Source organism: Ursus americanus, chromosome 5, assembly GCF_024610735.1.
Source record: "Ursus americanus isolate L20-20 chromosome 5, mUrsAme1.1.p, whole genome shotgun sequence".
NCBI lineage: Eukaryota > Metazoa > Chordata > Mammalia > Carnivora > Ursidae > Ursus > Ursus americanus.
In genome coordinates, this window is record NC_142131.1 from 38080942 (window position 1) to 38093172 (window position 12231).

Here is a 12231-nt window from a genome sequence, read left to right on the forward strand (position 1 = left end):
CTGTATTAAGTTTTCCTTCTGATGTGTCCTGAATATATTTCCTTCCTCTATCTCTGTTAGTTCAGTTTAAGATTGGTGGGTGATTAGAGAAAAAAAAAAAAAAAAAAGAAGAAGAAGAAAAAAAAAAGAAAAATACCCTAAATATTTAAAAGAGAACTGAATAGCAAATTTGTCTTTACAGTTTGCTACCTAACAAGTTTACCTACACTATTCCTTTTATTTTATTTTATTGAAGATTTTATTTATTTATTTGAGAGAGAGCAGGAGTGGGAAGGAAAGGGAGAGGGAGAAGCAGGCTCCCTGTTGAGCAAGGAGCCCAACAAGGGACTCGATTCCAGGACCCTGGGATCATGACCTGAGCCTAAGGCAGATGTATAACTGACTGAGCCACCCCGGTGCCCTTACACTGTTCCATTTATTAATGACATACTTTTCAAGATATTTTAACGCATCTGTCATGCAGATTGCCTTAGCCTCTTTAAAAAGTTGGTAATTTCTACATTGTTTCTATGGAAACACTGTATGTTCATGTTCTATATTTCATTTTAAAAAAATGACACAGCAGAAGGATAATGTGCATTTAAAAGTACAGTAATTCCATTATAACATAACAATTTTAAAATTGTCTTTTAAAAGTAATTATTAGAAAAAATATAATATAATCTTTAGGCTTATACTAATACCTGACTGAAAGAAAACAGCTCTCATAGTACCAGATAAAACAGGTAAATGCCTTACATTTTCACAGATGTCCTTTTAATTTGTTCACTAATTCGAAGATACCTAACATTTTTTTTTAAAGATTTTATTTTTAAGTAAACTCTACACAAACGTGGGGCTCAAACTCACAACCTGGGATCCAGAGTCACATGTTCTACCAAACTGAGCCAGACTGGCACCCCAAGATACCTTTTTAACATCACTAGTAATGGTCAATTCACAGTATTAGTGAACTAACAGAATGTGCTTCAAACAAGTGTTTTCAGAGTGACTTTTATAGACATAATAATAATATGTAATATGTATTACAGCTTATAAAGGACTTACACACTGTAACTTTGATACAAGTTCGGAGTGGAGGAGTCCCAAAATGGAGCAGAGAGAGGAAAACAAAATCCAATTGTTTTTCAAGATTCAGAGTAGACTTGATTGAAATTAAGTATGAGAGACATAAAAAGGTCAAATCTTATAACTAGCTTTGCTTCTGATTTAGGACTTACCATCCAAAAGTTACTTTCAAAGTTAAGTAAAAGATAACAGATGGGAATTTTAGTTTGAATAATTAAAAGCATTTTACTCATTGCCATTTATTTCCCTTTGAAGAAATATAGTTATATAGTTAGTTTTTAAGGAAAATTCCCTGTAAAAGATCATTTCTGTTTGAAGTTACACAATGTACTACTGTTTGAAACTGTGAGAGTCATTTTACATTTGATTCCTGTATACACCAACTTAGACATAAAATAGATCACAGTGATATTTTTAATAATACAAGCCCCTTGTAAAAAGTGACTTGCGTTTAGAAAAATAAAGATGTTCATTCATCTGTGTTTGTTGTTCCCACATTTCCTCTTTGGTCTTTGAAATATAAAATACTTGTAGGTCTAGACAAGGTCTGTCATTGCACTGACCATGGCTTTCTCCTATTCACTTCTCCCACATCGCCTTCTTTTAGGTCATTTTCAATGTTGGGAAGTAAGAGTACCCTATAATACATGGACTTGGCTGTGCCAGGCATCATAGAAAGGCACCTGTTGAACATCACAGCTCTGGAGAGCCTAGTCTCTGTAGCCCTCAATGACACTGGCTCAGTTCTCATATAGCATGCCCTGGAGAGGAGCAGCTGCTCAGGCGAACTCAGGCTCTTGGTTGGTTCACACTTCTGGAGGATATGTTTGCTCATTTATTTGTCTATAATAATTATTTTTATGTATCTTTTTACTTAAGCATGTGACTTCCCTTCTATAATACACTTCAAATTGTTTTTGGAATTCTCCTGTGTATTTTCAATTTTATCTAAGCTTTCTAACTTCTTGTAAAAAGCCTTACATATGAAAGTTTGGTGGGTAACCTGATTTTTTTACTGTTTACTCCTGCATATTATGGCTTGCATTTTCTCTGATGTTCGGATGTATAGCTGAAGGCAAGAAGTCTCTGGTGACCCCAAACATTTCTCCTAGTGCTGTTTTCCTCCCTATTTCATCTCATTTCTATTGCTTTAGAGATTGTATTCTTCCCTAACATGATCAGGGCCTGCGTACATGTTCACTCACTGAAAAGCTTGGGTAAGGCTGAAAACAAAGTTTAAGCGCATTCCTGTTGTATTAATGATTTGTGTGTCACAGGTCATGTTTCACTTCACAAACATTTTGTCCTAAATACCATTTTTAACAGTCATAACATTATGCATCTTTACAAAGTATTATTTATAAAATGCTTTTTGAAAAAAAATTAAGCCTTTTTAAATGGCAAACATCATCATTCCAATTTTATAGGACCTTCTGTTATTACTATTCCCATTTTTTTACTTGAAGAAAATAATAAGCTATACAGCTTTTTTATAACTCAAATCTGAAATATTTGCTCTTTGGTTCTAAGAAAGAAGGAGGTGCTGTATATAATTAGAAGAAAATCTTCGGGGGTGCCTAGGTGGCTTAGTCAGTTAAGCCTCTGACTTCAGCTCAGGTCATGATCTCAGGGTCCTGGGATTGAGCCCCATGTTGGGCTCCTCATTCAGGGGAGGTGTCTGCTTCCCCCTCTTTCTCTCCTTTGCCCCTCTCTCTGCTCACACACACTCTCTCTCAAATAAATAAATAAAATCTTAAAGAGAGAGAGTGGAAGGAAGGAAGAAAAGGAAGGAAGGAAGGAAGGAAGGAAGGAAGGAAGGAAGGAAGGAAGGAAGGAAGGAAAAGAAAGAAAAAGAAAGACAGAAAGGAAGAAAGGAGAAAGAAAGAAAGAAAGAAAGAAAGAAAGAAAGAAAGAAAGAAAAGAAAAGAAAGAAAAGAAAGAAAGAAAGAAAGAAAGAAAGAAAGAGAAAGAAAGGAAAGAAAGAAAGAAAGAAAGAAAGAAAGAAAGAAAGAAAGAAAGAAAGAAAGAAAGAAAGAAAGAAAGAAAAGCTTCTGGGCACCTGGCTGGCTTAGTTGGTAGAGCAATGTGACTCTTGATCTTGGGGCCATAGGTTTGAGCCCCACATTGGGTGTAGAGATTACTTGAAAATACAGTCTTTAAAAAAAAAATAAAAGGAAACCTTCTCTATTGGTAATAAATTCATCACAGTGTATAGAAGAAGCTCAAGATCTTCTTGTACTCTCAACATCATTTCCCTAATTTTTTTAATAAAATATCAAAAACAAGCTCCTACAGATCATGGAGATTTCTTTTTAGTATAATATGAGTTAATTCTTCATAGGAAACTTGCCTCTCACAAATTCCTAATTCTGTGTTCTGCCTCTTGACATGTCTACCTGTATCATGTGTATGTCTCTTGGTAAGAACTCAAGCACTGAAACAAGACTACAAAACTAAAGGAATCTAACAAATGTTGTGTTTTCCAGACTTATTATTCTGTAGAATATGGGGGCAAAGTGGACATATAAAAGGGAAAAAAACTGAACAATTGAATTGTGGAGAAAGAAAAGAGGAGACAACTTTCATAAAATTTTGAATCTGGAAGAAACATTAAAAATGATCTAATTTGATTGTCTCGTTTTACCCAGGAGAGTGAAAACTTACCTTAGGTCATTTTCCTAAACTGCCTAGAACTCACAAAAAGGTATAACAAGATAAAGTGAAAAGGGATAACATAGACCTTTGGCTATGAAAAGAGTGCTTAAGGTCAATGTAGATAAGGGAAAGAAAAATCAGACAACAATATAACAAAATAGGAAGACTGTAAAACTAAAATTATTAGACCTGAAAGAGCATTATTTTATTAGATAAGTTACCTTCCGTAATATAATTATATTGCTACTTGTCTTATTCCCCCCTTTTAATGTAATCTTATTGAAGTCAAGACTATCTCACTAATTTTCACCCTTATGATAATGAAAACCATGCCTTAGACATAGTAGGAATTAGGTTGAGTTAAATTAAGTTAGACGCTTCCATGGAAGACATTCCTGTTAATATCTAATGAGTGGTAGAAAGTCCCTCCGGGGGGGGGGGGGGTGCTGTGTGGATCAGTCAGTTAGGTGTCTGCCTCTTGGTTTTGGCTTGGGTCATGATCTCCGGGTTATGACATCAAGCCATGAGTGAGGCTTGATATTCTCTTTCTCCCTCTCCTTCTGCCTCCCCATCCTCCACTGTCTCTCTCTCTCTCTCTCTCTCTCTCTCTCTCTCACACACACACACACAGTCTCTTACTCTCAAATAAATAAAATCTTAAAAAATGAAAGAAATGAAAAGAGAAGAGAAGAAAAGAAAAATTCCCTTTTGGGATAGTATGATTTCAAATAAATGCAGTGTGTATATGCCCCACCCTAACTTACCGTCACTGAACACAGCTGCTGTAGAAAAATACAGTATTTTAGAGCTGCATTTTTGTTTTTTTGTATGTATATAATCCTGTGTTTCCTTGGAACATCTAGTTTTGCTTAGGACAGAAGGGAAGACACTGGGAAAGACAGAGAAAGGAAGCGTTTGGAAGATAAAAACCAGCAGGAGGCTATTCAGAAGAAGGAAGCATATGGGTGGAGCTGATTGGTACACTGGGTGCCAGCTGTTAGATCCAAGGCAGATGGACTTTACTCTGCCCTGCAAATGCGTGTGTCTGGCCAATAATCACACAGCACAATAGCCAGATTCCATCAGTGAGAGACAGAGCAAAGAGACATTTTTTTTTTCCTGGCACTTGTTACTCTTTGGTTGCTATCTACAGTGGAGATTTAAATTAATATTGCTAGCTATATGTTCTACATATTATGGTTATATAGAGTGTTGTCTTGGTTGCTAGCTACTTTAGATGCTGTGGTTAAGCAAATTGTTGCCTTAGCCACTATAAGCTCTACCTTTTTGACTTTTTTCTCCCCTCTTCCTCTTCAGTAAACTGTTTCTTGGGTAGATATGATGTACTGTGCTGTTAGGTTAAATTACCTAGATGTTGGTTAGCCCATCAATCCAAGCATGCATTTATACCTTTCTTTATACCTCTCTTTTCATTATTGACTCACTCACATATGATTATAGACTACTTACTTACCAATTGAATGGTCTAAGACTGGAATCCTGAGTCTTAAGAATAGATTTGAAAAGACCTAGGTCTTTCTCCTGCTTCCCCATATACCTCTTGGTTTAACAGATGTCACTCTTTCAAGTGAAATTCAGGTGATAATTTATGTGCATTGAGTGCCCTCCTCTCTACTTTTAAAATTGATCAACTGTTCCGCAAAAGGCAATATATTGCCAAATACTGTTACAAATGAGTTTATAAAATTACTTAATTTTCTGAAAGAAGGAGTGGGATATGAGAATACTGAACTGCCTATAAGGGGAATAGAGAAGGGATTGAAAAGGAGGAGAGGAAATTGAGAGGCACGAAGGTCTCTGGAGCCTTCCCTCAGGATTGGCCCTAGGAATGTGGCTGCTGAGCAGAAGACCCTGTGGTCTTCAGTTGAACCATGACCATCTCCTAGAATAAGCACAGTGGATCAAGGATTCCGTCTGGACTGACTTGCAGTTAGCTGGACTTCTTAATAACTTTCCTGGGGCGTATGCTCTTTCAAAATACTAAAAGTTATTTCCTGATATACAGCTAGAGCAGCGATGTACTCCTTCCTCTCATTGGACAAGAGAATCTTTGGTAGGAAAATAGATCATCTATAACTTTTTTTTTTTTAAGATTTATTTAGTTATTTATTTGAGAGAGAGAGAGAGAGCACAAGCAGGTGGAGGGGCAGAGCAAGAGGGAGAGGGGAAGCCGACTCCAAGCTGAGCATGGAGCCTGTCGCAGGGATCAATCTCACAAGCCTGAGATCATGACCTGAGCTGAAACCAAGAACCGGTCACTCAATTGACTGAGCCACCCAGGCGCCCCAGTTATTTGTAACTTTTAACTATTGGCTGAAAGTTAAATATTAAAAATAAGATCTGATAAATTTCAACTTAGAGACTAAAATTAAGGGTTATGTTTCCATGCTAAGAACCATCATATTTGATTCTTTGATAAGCAAATTAGAAATCTCTAAACAGGATCCACCCATTTTAGAGGGTTTTAAGTAAACATGTATTGGTAATGACATCTTTGTACTTAAATTTCGTGATACGAAACCATTAATTTTTTTAACCATGTAAGAAGTATTACTTTAAATAAACAGGTATAGAATTTGCATGCCAGTAACTTTAGATGTTTAAGAATAAAATGCAATTAGTACAGTTTAAAATCTGACCAATTAAGCTCTGCAGAACATCTGCATATCTCCAGGGGACATGGACACTAAGTTACTAGAATTTTGTTTTTAATTAGGCATCTATGACTGGCCATGTGCACATTTCACGTTTTGGTTACAAACTATAAGGCTTTAGATTTGAAAACATAGTGATTTTTTGTAACTGGATGTAATTATCTCCAACAGGCTTTGAATCCACTTCTTAACAATGTTTTACAGATTACTTTACAAGATTTATTTTGTTTTACAGATTACTTTAAAAGAAGCTATATATAAGAGGTGTAATCATATAAAAAGATTCTAAACGCAATCATTTTTCTTTTTGACTTAGTTTAGATTATTTCTACTTGATCTGTATTTTCTACTTTCTAAAGCTAAAAGCTGCATTTTCCTTGGTCCCAAAGTATGTGTTTCAAAATCCATCCTAGTTAGGTCCATTGGTTTAGAGTTATCCTGTTGCTACTGATTTAAAAAGAAAAAAAAAAATCTGCGAATCTGCCAAGTGTGGGGGTAAAAGTTGGAAGGGGATTTTTATGCTGTTGGAGGAAGATAGATCAGCATTGTCAGAAGATTTGGAATAGATTACTGGTATAGTCGGTTCTTGAGTGTGAAATACCACACTGTTTAATAGAACATTTTAGAAGAAAATTAATAAAAGATGAATGCAAGGAAAAATGTATCTTCATGAAATATAATTTCAGCTGTTTATTCAAGGACTTTAATTTTTACTTCATAAAAATTACTGTTCTGAAATTTTATGAAACTGAAGTGAACTCCAAAATGTCCTAATTCCTAGTTTTTAAGAAGTCTGGAAGGCATGACCAAAATTAAGCCAATTTGTAATTCTTAGCACTTAGTGTCTCTTAAGAAGCACAGTTCCTTATAGTTGACTATTATTCTCTGTTGAATGAGTGAATGAATGAATGAATGAATGAATGAATGAATGAATGACTTGTCAACCACATTTCAGTGGGATGTTCAGTTTGTGTACTATGTAATCTTAAACTAATTACTGGATCCCACCAAAAAGCAAAATAGCCTTAAAAATAAAGATCCAGAACAAAGATATGAGATTATGGATTTTTTTAAAAAATTTTGTTCCTTGTAATTTTATTTACTTTCCAAATTTTCAACAATGAACATTAGGGAGTTAAATTTTTCAAGATATATACATGGTTAGAATTTATCTTAGAATCAAATATAAATCTCACCTCCAATAACTAAAATCTCACCTTAGTGATTCAAATTGCAGAGGCCTTGCTTTTACATTAAAGGCTACTTTTAAAAACTGATGTAATTATAATCAAATGGCATTTCTAGGGTTAATTTAAAAGAAGTAGCATTTTATCTTAACCTGTAGAAACTGAACTGATGCTTCTGACGCTGATGTGTAGTAACATCAGTTCCATTTTGTAGTGTTGGAAGTGTTTATTGTTTCCTGAAAAACAACCAGGGTATTAAATTGAATGACAACTTTCTTATTGCAAGTGTAATCAGATTTTTAAATTAAATATGATTGTCAAAGTTGGGTAAAATTGTGTAAGTCTTCTGTGTAAGTGGGTGGTTTGAGTCTCCCTCCCCAGGTATAATCATATTTGCGTGACTTTAAAAAAATGACCATGCTAACTTACAAAAATAATCCCCTGCTCCTCCTGAAGGAACAACATACTGAACTGGGTGGATGAATATTCTGAGCCACTGTGGCAGTTGGTAGTTGAATCCCATGACTAATGGTAGAGATTTTTGTCTAGGTGGTTCACATGGACTTAGTTATCTGCCCACTGGAATGACACAATGGGGAGATATCTGATGAATATTGTGGAACATCTGTGAGTGGATCACAGCTATGCCTGATATGAATCATTCTTCCCTCAAAAATCTAAAGTTTAATAGTTAAAAAATTCCAAACTGTTGTCACATAAGCTGAGATTTGGCCTAGTCTAGGGGTTAGGAGGGAATGAATACAACACATATTCTAAGATATTTTGCCAGTAAGTTGTTGGCTATGTTTTAGACCCCTAAATTTAGGAAAACCTAAAAGTTTGTTGAAAGAGATTAGTAAGAGGCTTGGGTCACTGCAAATAGTAAAATATACCTTCTTCAACTGCTCACCACCACCATGGAGGCTACAGGACTTAATTTTCCCAGTCAGAGTCATAGATTTCCCTATCTTGCTTAGTTAAAAGTATGCATCGCGTGATGTCTGAGGTGCCCCCACCTGCAGAATATCCATGACTCTTAAAAGGATGTTGGGGAAAGCATTGGTATATGGCTTTTAAGGTGACAGTTTCCACTGAATGATCCTATTGCACATTGATTTCCCTAATTTGAGATTAAAGTCTTTTCTTTAGCGTACTATTAAAAGCAGCTGAAAAAAAAAAAAGAAAGAAAAAAAGCAAAACTGTGAGTTTGTGTGGGGCTAGCTAGGTGTGAAGCTGTGGTTTCCTGGATACTGCTAATGCTGTTTTTATAACTCTTTCTGGGTAATTTAACTTACCTGGTTATAGAGATTGGGTGATGGAATAGGGGGTAGTTTATGCTTTTATTTCCAATTCCAGGAGTAACCTGCTACCTCTATATGATCTGAAACATATATCATTGTTTTTAGTTTTACTTTTTCTCTGATATCTTGGTATACCTAACTTTGCTTCTTTAGATTCCTTGACACTAAAGAAAAAATGAGACTGCTTAAGGTCTACTCACTCAGGGATGTTTACAAATAACAGTGTGTTTGTGTGTGTCTTTGTATTTTGTGAAATGTGAGCAAGTTGTGGTGGATATCTTTGCCAATAAATAATAAACATATATAGAGACTTTTACAAATTTTATAATGAGAATATTTTTAGCTGTGGCAAGCAGGTCACATAGACTAATTTTTAAGACTGGGATAATAATCTTCTGAGTTGTTTCAAGGAATATATATATGTGTGTGTGTGTACATATGTGTGTATATATGTGTATATATACATACATATATATATACATATATATATATATAGCTGTTCGACAGTGGTGTAATCAACAGGAGGCCAACTCTGTTAAAGCAAGCAGACTAATGCAGTCTAAAAGAGGCCTACTGTAATCTTTAAATTCTAGACTTTATGGGTTTTTAGAAAAATAAATCTATAAATGGAAGAAAAAGAATGAAATGTGTGAATGTGATGTGTTCCTAACAAAGACTAAATTGATGGGATTTGTCCTACAAAATATCAAAAAGTAAATTTTTCCCTATTGTCTTATTTTTCAATAGATATACAATCATTGTTTTGCATTGAAATGTATGTTCATACATTTTATTTGATGATATTTTGGGAAAATGAAGGTTGGTTTTGTTTTTTTTTTTAAGGTAAGCATGAAGAAGATTATACAAATGGGAATACTCATTGTTTAAAATTACCAATAGTTTCTTTTCTGAACTTGAAAACAGTATGTTTCTAAATATGAGAACAATAATTTTGCCTAAAATTGCAGTATAATGACCAGGACTTCTCTCCTTTTTAGAGAAGCAGTCAAGTGTTTCTGGAACAGATAAAACAGCAGCGACCCACTGAGGTTGATTCCCCAGAGGAAAGCTATGCATACCTAACTTATTGGAAAGTAAACTACTCTTCAATTAATGATGTCCTCCTTTTCTCAAGGTCTCCAAAGACAGGAGGTGGTCTGTAAAAGATTGGATGACAACTCTATTGTCCAGAACAATTACTGTGACCCTGACAGTAAGCCACCTGAAAATCAAAGATCCTGCAACACTGAGCCCTGCCCACCTGAGTAAGTAAGAGTAAGAAGCAAGAATTATTTTCTTTAAGCGCAAAGAGAAAAACACTTAGCTATTTATATTTGGAAACATATTCATATGTTAGGAAAGGGGGATAAAGCATTTCTGAGGGTAGAATTTTTATGTCCCTTTCACTGAGCAAAGATTCCTGTTTATCCATAGGTTTCAGTTATTAACTCCTTTAAAGCAGGAACTTCAGTAGATTTATCCTGGCACAGTGCTGGAAATTACCAGATTTCAATTCTGAAGCATGTATCTTTTCACATTTTAACATCTTGGAGATTGAGATTCATCTTGAAATTGATAATGTGTTACTTACAATAATAATCAGCATTATTTTTATCTTTTTTAACGGACTGTAAAATAATGGTATCTTTTTTTTTTTAATAATGGTATCTTAAATTCAGTAAAACACAGAAGATTGGTGTGCAGTCATATCTTTTCCAGATATTTATCCTAAAGGCCTAAAGACTCTTAATATGTTCTGGAAACATTCTGTAATGGAGTATCAGTGCTTTAGTTTGCTGACCCAGTTTTAGGTTCTGTCACCCTAAGTCATTCTGTCTTCTGCGTGTTGGGCACAGGCATAGAGGTGGACTTCAGACTCATTCTGTTGATTAATGTAGCAGTCACAGCTCACTGTAAAGGGAGGCACAAGCTGACAGCCCATTCATCTTAATGATGACTTTTTTTAAAATTTAAATTTAATAATATGGACCTGCTGTCAGGGAGTCACACTTTATAATCTGTAAGAATAGAAAGGTTTCTGGGCTGAGCAAAAAGCATGATTAGGGGCCCCTCGCCAACTCCTTTGGTAGAGCATGCTGCTCTTGATCTCAGGGTCATGAGTTCAAGCCCCACGTTGGGCGTAGAGATTACTTTGAAAAAATTAAAACGGAAAAAGGCAGTGATTACATGAGAACAGACAAAGATGCTGAAGATAAAGATATCGAGTTGATCTTGATCTTTGTAGAGCTTTTTGCCTGTTTGACAACTGCAAGACAGAACATGTGCAAATGGCATTTCATCCTTGTTTGAGAAATCAGGGTAACCATTATCTCCTTGGTTATTCCAACTTGAAATTAATAAGGAAAAAAGAGTAGACAAATGAATTTATATATCTCAAGCTCTCTAGAACTGGAGAGGAAAGCTCTACATGCAATAACAACAGAGGAGTCACAATAAAGGATTCAGGTCCCTAATGTAGTTAAAGCAAGATGTGTTCCTTAATCTTTGTTTCAATACAATAATGCCTTATGAACTTTCATTTTCCAAAGTCAGTGTCTGTCCAAATATTTGAATCTTAAGGGGAGATATTCACTGCTAGTCTCTTGGAACAGTTTAGGGCAGTTACTACCCTAACAAGGAGCACAAGGAATCTAGAGTGAAAGAAGCTTTTATTCTAGGACCTATATTTATTTTTTTAAGATGTTATTTATTTATTTGAGAGAGAGAATGTGTGTGTGCATGCAAGGGAGAGAAAGAGACAAAGAGAAAGAGAGAGAGAGGCACAAGCAGGGGAGCACAGAGAGAGGGAGAAGCAGACTCCCCGCTGAGCAGGGAGGATGCAGAACTCCAGCCCAGGACCCTGGGATCATGACCTGAGCTGAAGGCAGATGCTTAACCATCTGACCCACCCAGGCACCCTATTCTAGGACTTGTAAAATTTCATGTTTCTTCTTTTCTTTTTTTTTTTTTTTTTTTAAGATTTTATTTATTTATTCGACAGAGATAGAGACAGCCAGCGAGAGAGGGAACACAAGCAGGGGGAGTGGGAGAGGAAGAAGCAGGCTCATAGCAGAAGAGCCTGATGTGGGGCTCGATCCCATAACGCCGGGATCACGCCCTGAGCCGAAGGCAGACGCTTAACCACTGTGCCACCCAGGCGCCCCTCATGTTTCTTCTTTTCAAAATGTGATCATGATGTAACTAATTTCTTAAAATCCAGACATAGGGAAGTATGGACATAGGAAAGAAATATGACCTATGATATGTATTACAAAAACATTTTAGTTTCTTAAAATTTTTCTCCTTTCTGCCAATTATTTTTATAGATTTAACTCAAAAGAAATG

The 12231-nt window shown here is 35.6% G+C and overlaps 1 protein-coding gene across 1 annotated transcript in view; it reads left to right on the top strand.

Moving 5' to 3' along the window:
- ADAMTS6 (ADAM metallopeptidase with thrombospondin type 1 motif 6) overlaps positions 1-12231 on the top strand; it is a 290816-nt gene that overhangs the window by 244990 nt on the left and 33595 nt on the right. Inside the window, exon 21 of the mRNA XM_045794264.2 lies at positions 10022-10151. Coding sequence (XP_045650220.2) covers positions 10022-10151 — 130 coding nt within the window. The remainder of the gene's footprint in view (positions 1-10021; positions 10152-12231) is intronic.